Below are 17,532 nucleotides of genomic sequence, written 5' to 3'. Positions count from 1 at the left end.
CGGGCGGGCGGGCGGGCGGATGGATGGATGGATGGATGGATGGATGGACGGATGGATGGACGGGTGGGTGGGTGGGTGGGTGGGTGGATGGATGGATGGATGGATGGATGAGTGGGTGGGTGGGTGGATGGGTGGATGAGTGGATGGATGGATGGATGGATGGATGGGTGGGTGGGTGGATGGGTGGATGGATGGATGGATGGATGGATGGATGGATGGATGGAAGGGTGGGTGGGTGGGTGGGTGGGTGGGTGGGTGGGTGGATGGGTGGGCGGGTGGATGGGTGGGCGGGTGGGTGGGTGGGTGGATGGACGGGTGGGTGGATGGATGGATGGATGGATGGATGGATGGATGGAAGGGTGGGTGGGTGGGTGGGTGGACGGTTGGCTGGATAGAGCGATTTGATTTAAATCTAGTAAAAAGGGTTGATTTAAATTAATTTGATTTAAATCATAATTTTTAAAGAGCAACTGTCATCTCTGTCCCACAGCAGCTTCTCCTCTGACCTCCTGTTGACTCCCTGACAGTCCCAATATTGCAGAATATACAGCCTCCTCATGCTACATAACTAAGCTCCATTTCATGCTGAATAAACTAAATTATTAATGTATCTTAAATAGAAAACTATCTTTAGATGGATTTTTTACTCCAAAAGCATTTTATTAAAATAAATTGAATTTTAAAAAATCCAATTTAAATCCAAAAAATCCAATTTAAATTTTAAAAAATCAATGTTTTTATTATTATTTTTAAAAAACCATCAGTTTTTATCCATCCTGATAGACAGGCAGGCAGATAAAAAGATACATAGGCAGACAGATTGATAGACGGACAGAGCAGCAATCCTGTAAACTTTTTAGGATTAGATGAGGAACGCAAAATGCTGCTTACATGATGCACATTTACTAAGCCACTAGATGGTAGTAAATTACCAGATTCATTCTTTTATCCTTAACATTTTCTTTCTTGGGTATCTAAGCAGCAAATGGTCCCAAGATCCACTTTTATATATATATTGGGAATTTAGTATTAAATATTGCAAGGGAATACACCTTTTTTTGTTAGGAACCCGAGGTATTGTGGAGCAAGCTGATGGTGAATTTAATTGCTTTTGCATACAGCTCATCAAACGGAATCTGAACAACGTCAAAAGGATGACATCTCACCCTTTCCATCAATATTGTAAGTACTTCTTTTCTGACTGACAGCTCGAATGATGGAGAGATAAGGGTCAGCGGTGACAAAAGTATCAAATCTAAAGCCAGAGGCAGCCCATTTAACAGAATTCACTATTTCTACTTCTTGGGATCAAACGGGGGAATCCCCAGTAGGCCCCTTTAAATTTGAGAAGAGGTGGAATATCAGTTCAATTAATTACAACAACTTAAAGAAGAGCCTTAGAAATGAGGTCTGTTTACATTTCCCCTTCCCTTTCGCTGATTATGAAGCATTTAAGAACAGAGAGCCATTTGTCTGAAAGATTAGGGGGTTTCCTTTTTAAGCAAGAGGTTGGACTAGAAGACCTCCAAGTCCCCTTCTAACTCCACTATTACCAGGGGTGGGTTCCTGCCAGTTCTAACCTCTTCTATAGAAGAGGTTCCACAAATCTACAGTGCCTTTTAGAACTGGTTCCAGCTTCCTCCCCCCGCCCGTCTGCACATCATCAAGATGAAGAGCGTGAGGAGGAATTCTGGGAGTTGAAGTCCACAAGTCTTAAAGCTGTCAAGTTTGAACACCCCTGGGGTTTTTTTTTCTAAATGGTTAGGGGTGCAAGGGTCTTGTAACTTGACAGCTTTAAGACTTGCACACTTCAATGCCAGAGTTCCTGAGCGAACATTTTCATTGCTAAGCAAGAGCGTTGTTAAGTGAGTTTCACCTCATTTTACAAGTTGGCCACGCCCACCCAGTGGCTGACAAGTCACTCCCACCCAGTCATATGGCTGGCAAGCCATTCCCACAAAGCAGGCCACACCTACAGAAGAGGTTCTAAAAATATTTGAAACCTACCACTGACTATTACCAACTCCGCATATACAGTATATGTGGTACCTCACTCAATAGTAGTAACTGTGAGAGGGATCTTGGAGTCCTAGTGGACAACCATTTAAATAGGAGCCAGCAGTGTGCAACAGCTGCCAAAAAAGCCAACACAGTTCTAGGCTACATAAACAGAGGGATAGAATCAAGATCACGTTAATGGTTTATGGTCCGCCCACATGTTCGGTGTTATTTCTACTTCCTCTACATCCATCTCCATTTCCGGATCCATCGACACCATGTCAATCCTGGACCATGAATTATAGGGGTTTGAAAAGAATGTGTATTGACTCTTCTGTGGGTTGATTTCTCTCCAGACATCTTTTAGATTTAATTCTCGGGCCATTTCAAAAAGTGCATTTGGTAGTGTTCTCCTTTCATAGTTATTTTTTTTATTATCTGTTTTATAATCTTTCTTTGGGTCTACCACCACATTAAAGTCCCCTAATAAACATACATTGTCCAGTTCCAGTTCTGCAATCCGCTTATATAATTTACTATAGTATTCTTTCTGGTTTGTGTTTGGTGCGTATATGACTGCAATTAGTACTCTTTTTTTGTTTTATTGATACTTCAATTAATAATAGTGGAGTGTTAATACCACTTTATAAGGTCTTGATAAGGCCACACTTGGAATACTGCATTCAGTTTTGGTCGCCACGATGTAAAAAAGATGTGGAGACTCTAGAATGAGTGCAGAGAAGAGCAACAAAGATGATTAGGGGGCTGGAGGTTAAAACATATGAAGAAAGGTTGCAGGAACTGGGTATGTCTAGTTTAATGAAAAGAAGGACTAGGGGAGACATGATAGCAGTGTTCAAATATCTCAAGGGCTGCCACAAAGAAGAGGGAGTCAAACTATTCTCCAAAGCACCAGAGGGCAGGACAAGAAGCAATGGGTGGAAACTAAACAAGGAGAGAAGCAACTTAGAACTAAGGAGAAATTTCCTGACAGTTAGAACAATTAATCAGTGGAACAACTTGCCTCCAGAAGTTGTGAAAGCTCCAACACTGGAAGTTTTTAAGAAGTGATTGGACAGTCATTTGTCTGAAGTGGTGTAGGGTTTCCTGCCTGAGCAGGGAGTTGGACTAGAAGACCTGCAAGGTCCCATCCAACTCTCTTATTCTATTCTATTCTATTCTGTTGTAGTTTCTCTGTTCTGTTATTTTGTGTTAATCACCATTTCTTGTTTTGGGGCACTTGGGATGGTTTTCCAGACCTTACTGGAGCCCAGGATGGCAGCGTCCGAATGTTTGAATGGACCAGACCTCAGCAGCTGATATGCTTCCGGCAAGCTGGCAATGCCAGGGTTACGCGAATGTATTTCAATTCTCAGGGCAATAAGGTAAGGGCTTTCCCTGGGAAAACAGATATAGAACGAACACCATGGTCTTTAAATGAACACGGTCATTAAGCGAACTATTTTTTCCCTAGGACGCAGTTTTAGCCAAAACCGGAAGTAACACAGTGGTGCGATTCAAAAAAAAAATTCCTGCCGGTTCTGTGGGTGTGGCATGGCTTGGTGGGCATGGCAGGAGAAGGATACTGTAAAATCTCTATTCCTTTCCGATCAGCTGGGACTCGGGAGGCAGAGAATAGATGGGGTCGTGGCCAGCCAGAAGTGGTATTTACCGGTTCTCTGAACTACTCAAAATATCCGCTACCGATTCTTCAGAACTGGTTGGTAGACTCAGAACCTCCTGAATACCACCTCTGAAGTGGCTCTAGTCTTCAGGAAAACCATTGTAAAATGGGATTGTGTGACCACAAGACCCTGCAAACAGACGTTTCATTACCCAACTATGTAACATCATCAGTACTAGAAGGGAGTGGGTTTTGAGGAATGGAGAGGAGGAAGAGGAGAAGGTGAGGGAGGAGTGACACGACGATGGGGGTCCTTAGTGTCCCCAGGAGCTGGGTTGTTAGCTTGCAGACATTTAATTGCCTGACTAGGTTACATAATCAAGTCTTCCGTCAGTAGTTGAATTTCTCTCTTTCTTAGCTGAAAGGGGGAATTCTCCTGCAGGGCAGCTCTCGCATGTCTTAAAGCTGACAAAATTAAGAAGAGGATGGATTCGATAAAAGAAACCCTAAATGTATTTGTTGGGACATGGTCACTAGGTAGAAATAAGCCCTGCGTTTTATTTTTAAAAAGAAAGAAATGCAAATACAAACAAGATATGAGAAAGATGTGAAAGAGTATGGTTTTAATATGGAAAACTCAGAATTAGATAGGATATTCATGGGAACAGATGAAAAAATGATCAAAAAATCATACAGTTGTTTACTTAGAATATACCTAGAAGAAGAAAAGGTCAAAGAAACAATGATAAGATGGGGAAAAACTTTGGATATACAATAGAACTAGAAAAATGACAACAACTATGGGAAAGGAATTATAATCTGACACTGGCAACAGCATATAAAGAGAATTTATATAAAATGTTTTATAGATGGCACATGACACCTGAAAGATTAGCAAAGAGGTTTAAGGACAAAACAGCTAAATGTTGGGAATGTCACCAATTGCCAGGAACATACTATCATATGTGGTAGATGTATAGGGATGCAAAAAGCTATTGGGTTAAAATTCAAACATGGTTAGAGAAAATGATATATAAACCCGTGGAGTTTAAGCCAGAGATATTTTTTATTGGGTATTCTACCAGAGAAATACAGTAAAGAAGATTCATATTTGATTGTACAAATAATAACAGCAGCCAAAATTGTATTTGAACAAAACTGGAAAGCAGACAAAATCCCATCGGAATGGGAAGTAATAAAGAAGATATTAGATGGTGCAGAAATGAACAGGTTGACACTGAGAATAAAGGACAAAGAGGAATCAGTGTACTGCAGGACATGGGGGGGGGATTTTATGAGTGGTTTGAAAAAAAGGTATAAATAGAAAGAAAATAGCAATAGCAATAGCAGTTAGACTTATATACCGCTTCATAGGGCTTTCAGCCCCCTTTAAGCGGTTTATAGAGTCAGCATATTGCCCCCAATAATCCGGGTCCTCATTTTACCCACCTCGGAAGGATGGAAGGCTGAGTCAACCCTGATCCAGTGAGATTTGAACAGCCGAACTGCAGAACTGCAGTCAGCTGAAGTAGCCTGCAGTGCTGCATTTAACCACTGCGCCATCTCGGCTCGAAACAAAAAGGAACAAAACATGAAATAAGTATCTCAGACAACACATGATTAAAACAGGGGGAGGGGAAATAAGAAAATATTAAAAGGTAAATATACAGGCGGAAAAATGATATGAATTGACATATGTTAAATAATAATTATAAGAATGTGTATTTAAGAATGAATTTGAAAGGAAAAATAAACAACTTTTTACCCCTCCCAAAAAAAGAAAGTAAGTAAAATTGCTCTTTATAACGGAACATTGATGAGTGACTTTTTTGTAACATGCTCACAGAGCCACTAATGTGAGAAATTTGTCTCTTACAGTGTGGGGTAGCTGATGGAGAAGGATTCTTAAGCATTTGGCAAGTGAACCAAGCTTCGAGTAATCCCAAACCTTATATGGTAAGTAATCCGGACAAATTTGCACATTTTTTTAAAAAAGAAATTCTACTTGTGTCTTTTGATTGTGACAAGTAGAAAATAAATCTTTTATCGTTGGCATTTATCACCAACAAGATTGGCTAAAATGTACCCAAACATGAAGCAGGAGAAATTTCCTGACAATCAGAACAATTAATCAGTGGAACAACTTGCCTCCAGAAGTTGTGAATGCTCCAACATTGGAAGTTTTTAAGATAATGTTGGATATCCATTTGTCTGAAGTGGTGAAGGGTTTCCTGCTTAAGCAAGGGGTTGAACTAGAACAGTGTTTCTCAACCTTGTCAACATGGAGGTGTCTGGACTTCAACTCCCAGAATTCCCCAGCCAGCATTCGCTGGCTGGGGAATTCTGGGAGTTGAAGTCCAGACTCCTTCAAGTTGACAAGGTTGAGAAACACTGAACTAGAAGACCTCCAGGGTCCCTCCCAGCTCTGTTATTCTATTCTACTTAGCAGAGAATGGAAATCTAGAAAGAGAATGATTGTTATAGTTTTGTTTTACTTTATTTATTTTCTGGACTTTTATAACTCTTATCGGCTGCAAGACTCCCAGGTGGCTAAGGATGTGCATTGATTTCTAATCCTTGAAACCCATTGAGATGGTACACAAGAAAACGTCTTGTCCTTTCCAAGTGTCATGTTTTAATTAGATTGGTCCCTTCTTAACGATTGCGAGAAAAGATGATAATTATGAATGAGGGTGTTAATTAAGCTCCTTTTCATTCCCTGTGCTTTACAGCTGAGAATATAGACTGGCAATTGTCAGCTCTGGTGGGTGTTCCAGCTGTTGGGCTTCAGAAGATGTGATGGCTGGACCATCTGAATTTAGGATTTGCAGTGTGTCTCCTCCCATTGATCGCATTGTCTCTCTCGGTATTCTTGTTTTTTTACAGAGCTGGCAGTGCCACAGCAAAACCACAAGTGACTTTGCCTTCATTACCTCGTCGAGTTTAGTGGCCACATCTGGACAGTCTAACGACAACCGGTGTGTTCAGAAGATCGAGTTGGGTGGGGACAGTCACCCGATGGGGGTTTGGTGACTGTTGAGTACGACCCTGTTGCCCCAAAAATAAACCCTCCCCGGATAATAAGCCCAATCGGGCTTTGGAGTGCATGCGCTAAAATAGGCCCTCGCCAAAAATATTGCAACACGGCAGCAGCCATGAGGTGACCACGCTCGCCGCCTCCTCCTGAACCTCAAAAATAAGGCCTCCCCGAAAATAAGGCCAAGCACTAATTTCGGGGGTCAAAAGAAAATAATAAGGCCCTGTTCTAATTTTCAGGGAAACACAGTGACTATCTTACTTGTGTGTGTTTTGTTTCACAGAAATGTGTGCTTGTGGGACACCCTGGTGTCATCATCTAACAACCTCATACATGGTAGGTTTCTTGATGCAAGGAAGATGATTCAAGGGGAATCCTGTTTCGTTTCATTTTATTGTGTTTATTTAATCTGAGTCCCAGCTTTATTATTTCTATCTATAATTTAAGGAGTGAACATGCGTAATACTCCTTCCTCTGTTTTCAGCAATAACCCTGTGCGGTGGGTTGGGCTGAGAGAGAACAACTGGCCCAAAGCCACCCTTTCATGGCTAAGACGGAACTGGAACTCCTAGTCACCTAGTCATTGGCCCAAAGTTCCTCAGCTGGCTTTCATGGCTAAGGCGGGACTAGAACTCCTAGTCACCTAGTGATTGGCTCAAAGTCACTCAGCTGGCTTTCATGGCTAAGGCAGAACTAGAACTCCCAGTCCCCTGGTGATTGGCACAAAGTCACTCAGCTGGCTTTCATGACTAAGGCGGGACTAGAACTCCTAGTCACCTAGTGATTGGCTCAAAGTCACTCAGCTGGCTTTAATGGTTAAGGCGGAACTAGAACTCCTGGTCACCTAGTGATTGGCACAAAGTTATTCAGTTGGCTTTCATGACTAAGGCAAGACTAGAACTCCTAGTCACCTAGTGATTGGCTCAAAGTCACTCAGCTGGCTTTCATGGCTAAGGCAGAACTAGAACTCCCAGTCCCCTGGTGATTGGCACGAAGTCACTCAGCTGGCTTTCATGACTAAGGCAGGACTATAATTCCTAGTCACCTAGTGATTGGCTCAAAGTCACTCAGCTGGCTTTAATGGTTAAGGCGGAACTAGAACTCCTAGTCACCTAGTGATTGGCGCAAAGTCACTCAGCTGGCTTTCATGGCTAAGGCAGGACTAGAAGAACTCCCAGTCACCCACTTTCTAGCCTGCTACCTCAACCATCCTGACAGGCAGACGAAAGTCTTCCTTCGGACGTTTGGTGGCCTATGAATCCTCCCGAATCAACAGGATCGGATTTGAAAACTTCCATGATAAAACTTGGCACACACCAACCCCGCCCCCTTCCCCTTTCCTCACCTTGAGCAAAGCTGTTACTTCCTGCCCCTCAGCCTCTGCTCTGAAAGACCTCCAGAGAGGCAGCAGAATTCGCCTGTCTCTGGAGTAGACAAAACACGAGCTAATCAGCCTGATAACAGCCCAAGCGTGCGTAAATGTGGAGGAGGAGGAGGAGACAGCCTCCAGGACCATAATCTGTGCCTGGCCAGAGAATGTGAAAAGTTAGGACAGCGGCCAGCTGTCCCTGGCAGAGACGGGTGAATGATTTCCTTCTGAAGATGCAAAGAAATTGGGTGGAAGGGGGAGGAAAGGAGGCTCCAGGTTTTCCATTGCAGATTGGACTTTTCTTTTAAAAAAAAGAAAAACAAAAAATCCTGAATTTGCAAGCTTACCCTGAGACAGAAATGCAGAGTGTCAGAATGCATTCCTTTAAGCACTGCAGCCACTTTGTGGGGAGGAGGGGGTTTGTCAATCCATTGTTTTAGTGTTCATTTTCCTTGCTCTTTGATTGGTCTGGAATTTGCATTCGGACATAATATTAGTGGTTCCACCACAAAACCGCAGTCGACTAAAGCGCGCTCGACGAAACCGCGTACCTGACGTCATCACAGTGCAACGAAAACAGCACGCTGTGAGCGGTAAAGCTAAAATTAAGGCGTAAACCTAAACCTAACCCCCCCAAACCTAACCCTAAACCTAACCCTTAACCTAACCCTAAACCTAACCCTAAACCTAACCCTTAACCTAACCCTAAACCTAACCCTAAACCTAACCCTTAACCTAACCCTTAACCTAACCCTAAACCTAACCCTAAACCTAACCCTTAACCTAACCCTTAACCTAACCCTAAACCTAACCCTAAACCTAACCCTTAACCTAACCCTAAACCTAACCCTTAACCTAACCCTAAACCTAACCCTTAACCTAACACTTAACGTAACCCTAAACCTAACCCTTAACCTAACCCTTAACCTAACCCTAAACCTAACCCTAAACCTAACCCTAAACCTAACCCTTAACCTAACCCTTAACCTAACCCTTAACCTAACCCTTAACCTAACCCTAACGCTTAACGTAACCCTAAACCTAACCCTAAACCTAACCCTAAACCTAACCCTTAACCTAACCCTAAACCTAACCCTAAACCTAACCCTTAACCTAACCCTTAACCTAACCCTTAACCTAACCCTTAACCTAACGCTAAACCTAACCCTAACGCTTAACGTAACCCTAAACCTAACCCTAAACCTAACCCTAAACCTAACCCTAAACCTAACCCTAAACCTAACCCTTAACCTAACCCTTAACCTAACGCTAAACCTAACCCTAACGCTTAACGTAACCCTAAACCTAACCCTAAACCTAACCCTTAACCTAACCCTAAACCTAACCCTAAACCTAACCCTTAACCTAACCCTTAACCTAACCCTTAACCTAACGCTAAACCTAACCCTAACGCTTAACGTAACCCTAAACCTAACCCTAAACCTAACCCTAAACCTAACCCTAAACCTAACCCTAAACCTAACCCTTAACCTAACCCTTAACCTAACGCTAAACCTAACCCTAACGCTTAACGTAACCCTAAACCTAACCCTAACCCTTAACCTAACCCTAAACCTAAACCTAAACCTAACCCTTACCTTTACGTGAATCGGCTTGCTTTAAAAGCGCTTTTTAAAGCACCCTTTTTTCTCCGCGGTCGTTGTTGTCGCGCTGCTGATGACGTCAGCGACGCGCTTTAATCGGGCGCGCTTTAGTGGACCGCGGTTTTGTCGTGCCACGAATATTAGTATTATTTCATAGGACTAATATTAGTAGGGGCCAAAGAGGGACACAGTGGCTCAGCGGCTAAGAACACTGAGCTTGTCGATCAGAAAGGTGGGAAGTTCAGCGGTTCGAATCCCTAGCGCCGCATAACAGAGTGAGCTCCCGTGACTTGTCCCAGCTTCTGCCAACCTAGCAGTTTGAAAGCACGTTAAAAAAATGCAAGTAGAAAAACAGGGACCACCTTTTGCGGGAAGGGAACGGCGTCCCGTGCGCCATTTAGTCATGCCGACCACATGACCACAAAGACATCTTCGGACCTCGACCTCAAAACGAAGATGAGCCACCACTACCTAGAGTCAGGAACAACTAGCACATATTTTGCTGCTCATCCAAGAAGCTTCTTCACTTCTGAAGGAGCAAAAGGGTCTTCAACAGAAACACGAAAGCCTTGTTGCCTTTTGAAGAAGCCCCCTTGGGACAATTCTGCAGATACCCAGGAGGGAAAAGCTGATATAGGGCTATGCACAAGTTCTATCTATTGGCTGTCTCCCTGACTTCCCTTGTTCTTACATTACTCATTTGTAATTTGTAATTTGTAATTTTAATAGATTTGTATGCCGCCCAATCCCGGAGGACTCCGGGCGGCTTACATAAAAGCAATTAAAATATTAAAAAGATTAAAAACACCCAAAACAATACAGTTTAAAACAGAAAAACACAACATGCACTCAGTTATAATGGGGCTGAAGTTCAGTCAAGCTCAACAGCCCCAGGCCTGCCGAAACAGCCAGGTTTTAACAGACTTACGGAAGGCCAGGATAGTGGGGAGGGTCCGGATCTCAGGGGGTAGCTTGTTCCAAAGGGCCGGGGCAGCAACAGAGAAGGCTCTCCCCCGGGGAGCCACCAGATGGCATTGTGTGGCTGACGGTACCCGGAGAAGGCCCGCCCTGTGCGATCTTATTGGACGCTGGGAGGTATGTTGCAGGAGGCGGTCTCGTAGATAACCAGGTCCTAGGCCATGTAGGGCTTTATAGGTGATAACCAGCACCTTGAAGCGTGTCTAGAGACCGATGGGAAGCCAGTGCAGCTCACGGAGGATAGGTGTAACATGGGTGTACCTAGGTACACCCAGTATCGCTCGCGCGGCTGCATTCTGGACCAGTTGTAGTCTCCGAACACTCTTCAGGGGCAGCCCCATGTAGAGCGTGTTACAGTAGTTCAGGCTAAGGACCCTTTCTAAGAACCACCTGGATAATTGTCTTCTCTCTTAGCCTTCACATGTCATGAACATGGCGCCACAGTGCTTCACTATGCACCGAAACATCAGCTGCTGATTTCCGGAGGCAGGAAAGGCCATATCTCCATCTTTGACATCCGGCAAAGGCAGGCCCTTCACACATTTCATGCGCATGATTCCTCAATCAAGGCCCTGGCCTTGGACTCCTCGGAGGAATGCTTCTGCACGGGTTCTGCAGAAGGCAACGTAAAGGTGAGTTTGTCCACTTTTTCCAGATCAGAAAAGGCAACAAGAAGGATTGAGGGCTAGAAGCCAAGTCTTAGGAAGGGAGAAAGTAATAGCGATAGCACTTAGACATATACCGCTTCATAGTGCTTTTACAGCCCTCTCTAAGCGGTTTTACAGAGTCAGCCTATTTGCCCTGAACAATCTGGGTCCTCGTTTGACCCACCTCGGAAGGATGGAAGGCTGAGTCAGCCTTGAGCTGGTCAAGATCGAACTGCTGGCAGTCAGCAGTTAACCTGCAATACTGCATTCTAGCCGGAAGGAAGGAAGGAAGGAAGGAAGGAAGGAAGATAGTAATAGCACTTAGACTTATATACTGCTTCACAGTGCTTTACAGCCTTCTCTAAGTGGTTTACAGAGTCAGCCTCTTGCCCCCAACATTGTGGCTCTTCATTTTACCCACCTCAGAAGGATGGAAGTCTGAGTCGACCTTGAGCCAGTGAGAATCAGTTAGCAGCATTAGCCTGCAATACTGCATTCTAACCACTGTGCCACCATGGTTCATCCATACATCAGACAACAGTTAAACAATAGAAGAGAATTTTGGTAGCTCAGGGTTGAACGATGGAATCTGAGCTTGGTTGATCTTGGACACCACGGACTCCACAATAGTTTGGAATGGGACCTTTCGTCTCCTAGAATTGGCCGCCCCTCCTTCTCCACCAGCGTTTCCCCCTCCTCTGGGCAATTTTCCTCTGCCCCCACTCATTTGCCCTCAGCAGAAACACTGGTGGAGATGGAGGGGTGGCCAACGCTAGGAGATGAAAGGTCCTAGACCCACAATAGTTAAATACAACTTAGTTCCTGGAGATCGTCTGTCTGTTTCTCCCTGCCTGTCTACTTTATTTTTAACAAAAAGCATTCCTCCCCTAGGTCTGGAGACTAACTGGCTACGGCTTGATCCATTCCTTCAAACACGAACACGCTAAGCAGTCCATCTTCCGCAACCTGAGTACAGGAGTCATGCAGATCGAAATGGCCCCGGGCAACCGCATATTCTCCTGCGGGGCAGACGGCACTCTGAAAATGAGGGTTTTGCCCAACGCTTTCAATATCCCCTCAGACCTCTGCGACATTGTGTAGCCTTGGCAGCCTCCCCGTCAAAAGGAGAAGGCCTGGCCTTCCCTCAAGAGTTCAGAAGAACGCTTTTCTACACTTGGCTTCCCGAGAAATTAGCGCAACACTTAATACCAGTATTGAAGTAGCGGGAAGAGCAAGGTTGACACACTCACATTTCGTATCGTTCCAAGCACTGAGTCGGCACTGGGGGCGGGGGCGGGGCACCCAGTCGTGGTATTCTATTTTCTTCACTCCTGGTTTGGTAGCGAGAGCGCATGCGCAGAAGGTCCTTGATGACCTCTGGGTGAGTGGGCGGAGCCTCGCGCCGCCGCCACTACCACTTTGCCTGAACTGGTGCAAACCGGCAGCATACCACCTCTTAGGGCACCAATCGTGGTTTGTTGCAGAAAACATGCCCTATTTCAGAGTTAGATCCTTTCGGGGGGATGCGTAGTTGGCCTTTTCAGTGTCATGTCCCTCTTCCCTCAGTTGAATCATGTCCATTTCCCTTCCGGCTATGAAAGGGGAGATAAGGATTTCTGAGGGAGTGCAATTTTTAGGATGTTATTTATTTTTTATTCGTAATCCCTTCTTGGGGCCCTATAAAGGATGGCCCTGTGATGAATGCACTATTTGTGGGCTAATGTGCAATGAGGAATGATTTGAAGTCTCATCAGGGTGGTTGTTGTTGCTGTTTCATTTAATTTAATATTGAGATCCTTCTCCAGTTAGCATCAATGCACATAATAACCGAGATACGCTACGTGACGCAGTTACTATACAATCCGTTTCTTTCTTTCCCCCCCCTAAAATTGCACGTTGATGTTGATCGCGCTGGACGGTCAACATTTTTGAACCATAATATTGCCATCCAAGATCAAGTCCTAGTGTTTCCATGTTCCCAGCGTATCATTGTGCAATATTTAGACCCTCGTTTGCTGTGAGTGTCCTCCATGTCTCAGTTCCCTTGACGAAAATGAGTCAAGGAGGAAAAGTGACAGAAGAGATGATTGAGGAGGAGAGGACTTCTATCTTCTGAAGACCTTCATCCCATACCGCATTCTACTTTTAGGGTCCTTCCTCTTCCCCCTATTTATTTTCAGCCTTGTCATTTTTATCAGGAATGTATCGTGGACATCAAAAGTTTTCAAGAAACTATAGCTAATGTCTCCTCATCACTTGAGTTTTGTTTGGGCCAGTAAACATACACTTACACACACACAGATACACTTAATTAAATAAAACTATGGGAGAATCCAGTAGCAAACCCATCTGCTCACTTGAGAGTAGCTGATATCAGCCTTCCACACGGTCAGCTAGGAAAAAGTTTGACAAATTTAAACCAACTTCCGCAGCGTAATTGTATAAACTATGCAGAGGTCAATCTTGTTTGCTTGTAATATACTAGTTCTGGTCATATTTAGACGTATTTTTCTCTGCTCTAAACAAGCCAACACATTCTTACGAAGAGAAACAGCCGACGTCTGTGTATTTCAATGTTGATGAATTGTATTATTATTATTATTATTATTTTCCCTCTTGTGAGTGTTTGTGTATGTACTGTACTGTATGAGCAAAACAGAAGCCGATGGGATAAATTGCACCTTTGTCTAAAAAGCAATTTTAAACTGCAAGCTGTGAAGTATGTATATGAGAAGAAAGCAAATATCATTGGTTAGTTTTATCTTTGTAAGTTAAATAAATTCCTTTTATTTCACAGGACTCGGCCTCAGGGATGTAGGGTTGGCATCTTATCAGGTGGCTTTGGAAGATGTTGAGACCAAGACTGGTTTTGATGGAATCCTCCTTGCCTGGGGAGTGAGGGGGGTTAAATGCTTTGGAACCCCCAGTTTGTTGATGGAATTCTTGCACCATTTTTTAAATCTGTGGAGCAAAAATTGTCATCTTACTAGGATAGCATTCCTACCTTAAGGTAAAGGTTTCCCTCGCACATCTGTGCTAGTCGTTCCCAACTCTAGGGGGCGGTGCTGATTTCCGTTTCAAAGCCAAAGAGCCAGCCCTGTCGGAAGGCTAAGACGCTGAGCTTGTCGATCACAAGGCCGGCAATTCAGCGGTTCGAATCCCTAGTGCCACATAAAGGGGTGAGCTCCCATTACTTGTTCCATCTTCTGCCAACCTAGCAGTTCGAAAGCACGTAAAAAATGCAAATAGAAAAATAGGAACCACCTTTGGTGGGAAGGTAACAGCATTACGTGCATCTTCGCCGTTTAGTCATGCCGGCCACATGAGCACGGAGACGTCTTTGGACAGCGCTGGCTCGTCGGTTTTGAAACGGAGTTGAGCACCCCGCACTAGAGTCGGGAACGATTAGCACATATGTGCGAGGGAAACCTTTACCTTAAGGTAGGAATGCTATCCTTTAGCTTTAACACTTAACCCTTTAAGATGATTTCTTTTCTCCCATCCTTTGCACTTTGGTGTGTAAGTGATCTCTGCAGCAACACAAACACAAAAACAGAGGAAGGCAAAGGAACGACACAAATACGGGACATCATGTCTTGTATTATTTTCATATCAGGCAACAGTAGAATTACAGGGTACATTAATAAGAAATTTTTTTATTACAACTGCCTTAATATGGGAAGATTGATGCAGATTCAACTCCTCTGCACCAACTAGAAGACTTGAGACGACCAACAGAACTCAGGGTGCTAAGAGCTGCCCTTAACTTTGAAAGCACAGGACTTTAGATCTAACTCATAGACATGCCAACCATTGTAATTTGCCTGATCTGTATCCCGATACGCTCTTCGTCGGACATTTTTTTTTTGAACAGAAGACAGGAATTCGAAGAGGTTCTCAAAACAGGCGCTCAACTTTACTGTCGAGGTGGAGGACCCAAGGGCTGTCCAATGCTAGACGAGAAAGTGGACGGGATACTGTATCAGAAACCCATGTTCCCAGGTATGTAGATGCTTATTCAACCAGTTGTAGGAGAGCATGGCCAACACCGGGACCAAGGTCCCATTGGAGGCTGGAGACACTTTCTGTTCGAACCCTTCCAAAGAGAGGGACAGTTTCAGCTCGAAGCGGGCCTCCAACGGCTTCTCGCGGAAGAGGTCGAAAGCGAAAGCCACGTGCATGTGGTTCTTATCGGTGATATAGAGCACCCCGCCAGCCACAAAGGCATTGCCCGCCTTGGACTGCGGGTAGGTGGTGTTGATGTGCCGCAACGCAGAAAAGGTCTCCTCCTCGACTTCTGCCACCATGATGTGTTCATCGGGCCGGGAAAGATACATCACCCAGAGACCGTTTTCCTCCGCTGCGATGCTGAAGTAGGACTTGGAGGTACTGAAGAGATACATGCGCTCATAGTACCAAGAGTTCTCAATGAAGAGCACTTTGGAGATGCCCGTCTCGAAGTGGTACCTGCAAGGAAGATGGCGTGAAAGATCTGAGAACGATCCAAGAGAGTAAGATAGCAATAGCAATAGCAGATTTTTATATACCGCTTCATAGGGCTTTCAGCCCTCTCTAAGCGGTTTACAGAGTCGGCATATTGCCCCCAACAACAATCCAGGTCCTCATTTTACCCACCTCGGAAGGATGGAAGGCTGAGTCAACCCTGAGCCGGTGAGATTTGAACCGCTGAACTGCTGATCTAGCAGTCAGCTGAAGTGGCCTGCAGTACTGCACTCTACCCACTGCGCCACCTCGGCATCCTGCTTTTCCAAACTCATGAGAAACACAACAAAGGCACCTGATATTGATTCCTTTCTGTTTTCTTTAGGTGTAAGTGAAGAGCAATAAGGAATCCAAATAGATTGGTTTTATTTTTCACAGAGTCGCAGTAGGATAGGCCTTACAGATCATCTAATTCAGGGGTCACCAACCTTTCGGACCTCAGGATGCCACTAAATTCATAATTTTAAATCCCGTGAACCACTAATATGAATTAGTGACGGGATGGGGTCCTTCAGGCACTTAGCTTGGCCTCCTGTTAGCGGAGTGAAGCGCCCAGGCTCCACCCTAGCTTTGTTGTCCATTGCTGCTAGGAATCTCAAATACGGCCAAGAATGAATGTTTGTCTTGTAGCCAGCCCGGGAGCTCAATCGGCAGCCTGCAAACTTGGTCTTTTGAGGAGCCCGGCCGAAGTTTCGCACATCGCTCACTAAAGCGCCTAGACTCCCAGGGAGGGAGGGAAAGAAGGGCTGGAGCTACTAAACAGGCAGCCAAGCTAAGTGCCTGAAGGACCCCATCCCATCAGCAAGTGGGAATAATTGCTTCGGCGGGCCATACCTGGCCCAGGGATCGTTGTTTGAGAATCCCTGATTTAGCGCAATATTAAAAATGTAAGAATACAAAGATTTTTCTCCAGACCACCAAAGTTTTCTTACAAACTACCAGTGGTCCACAGACCACCAGTTGGTGACCGCTGATCTAATTATTAATAGTTTCTCAACTTGGCAGTTTCTAGATGTGTATGGACTTCATCTCCCAGAATTCCCTCAGCAACATGTCCATTGATGAGGATCTGGAGATGAAGTCCGCACATCTGGAAGCCTCTATTGTTGGGAAGGAAATTGTACCCTTTCCAGGAAGATGGAATGAGATGGGAAGGGAAGAGCAAATACTGAAAGACATCCTCCCTTTTTTTTTCCCTTCTTGAAAAACTTTGCTTTTGAAATTTCCTTTCCAAGAAAAGGGGAAGTGGGAGGAAAACTCTCATGCACTTATTTTTTGATCAATACAATCCAGGTGTCCTGTTTTGTCACAGCATTTATCCTCTTACTGGGAGTCTCCCTTCCTTATCACCTGTCTAATAAATCCCAAGGAAAAACATAATGAGGAAATCCCTCTCTGGGAGCCTTTTCAGACCGGGCTTCGTGATGGGAAGGTTATCACAATAAACTCCACCAGCTGAAGTAGCTATCCTTGCCGCCACCACGCCAACTGGAAAATTGGCTCGGAAACATACTGACAATCAGTTTAGTTTACATAATAAGAGTCGGAAGGGACCTTGGAGGTCTTCTAGTCCAACCCCCTGCTTAGGCAAGAAACCCTACACTACTTCAGAGAAATGGTTACCCAACATCATCTTAAAAACTTCCAGTATTGGGGGATTGACAACTTTTGGGCAAGTTGTTCCATTGATTAATTGTTCTATCAGGAAATTTCTCCTTAGTTCTAAGTTGCTTCTCTCCTTGATTAGTTTCCACCCATTGCTTCTTGTTCTG

At 44.4% G+C, this 17,532-nt stretch overlaps 2 protein-coding genes across 5 annotated transcripts in view; one reads left to right on the top strand and one right to left on the bottom strand.

Moving 5' to 3' along the window:
- The window catches only part of DMXL2 (Dmx like 2), a 93,017-nt gene extending 80,374 nt beyond the window's left edge, over window positions 1-12,643 (top strand). For all 4 annotated transcript variants that reach the window (XM_032232715.1, XM_032232712.1, XM_032232713.1 and 1 more), the window contains 7 exons: window positions 1,122-1,182; window positions 3,256-3,383; window positions 5,501-5,578; window positions 6,509-6,600; window positions 6,943-6,995; window positions 11,025-11,242; window positions 12,149-12,643. In XM_032232715.1, the coding sequence (XP_032088606.1) occupies window positions 1,122-1,182; window positions 3,256-3,383; window positions 5,501-5,578; window positions 6,509-6,600; window positions 6,943-6,995; window positions 11,025-11,242; window positions 12,149-12,358 (840 nt within the window). In that variant the 3' untranslated portion in view covers window positions 12,359-12,643. The remainder of the gene's footprint in view (window positions 1-1,121; window positions 1,183-3,255; window positions 3,384-5,500; window positions 5,579-6,508; window positions 6,601-6,942; window positions 6,996-11,024; window positions 11,243-12,148) is intronic.
- A 2,555-nt stretch (window positions 12,644-15,198) lies between these two features.
- The window catches only part of GLDN (gliomedin), a 29,532-nt gene continuing 27,198 nt past the window's right edge, over window positions 15,199-17,532 (bottom strand). The window contains exon 10 of the mRNA XM_032233136.1: window positions 15,199-15,724. Coding sequence (XP_032089027.1) covers window positions 15,211-15,724 — 514 coding nt within the window. The 3' untranslated portion in view covers window positions 15,199-15,210. The remainder of the gene's footprint in view (window positions 15,725-17,532) is intronic.

This window comes from Thamnophis elegans, chromosome 16 (assembly GCF_009769535.1).
Source record: "Thamnophis elegans isolate rThaEle1 chromosome 16, rThaEle1.pri, whole genome shotgun sequence".
Taxonomy (NCBI): Eukaryota; Metazoa; Chordata; class Lepidosauria; order Squamata; family Colubridae; genus Thamnophis; species Thamnophis elegans.
Note: the sequence above shows the minus strand (reverse complement) of the source record. Positions and strands in the feature narration are given on the sequence as shown.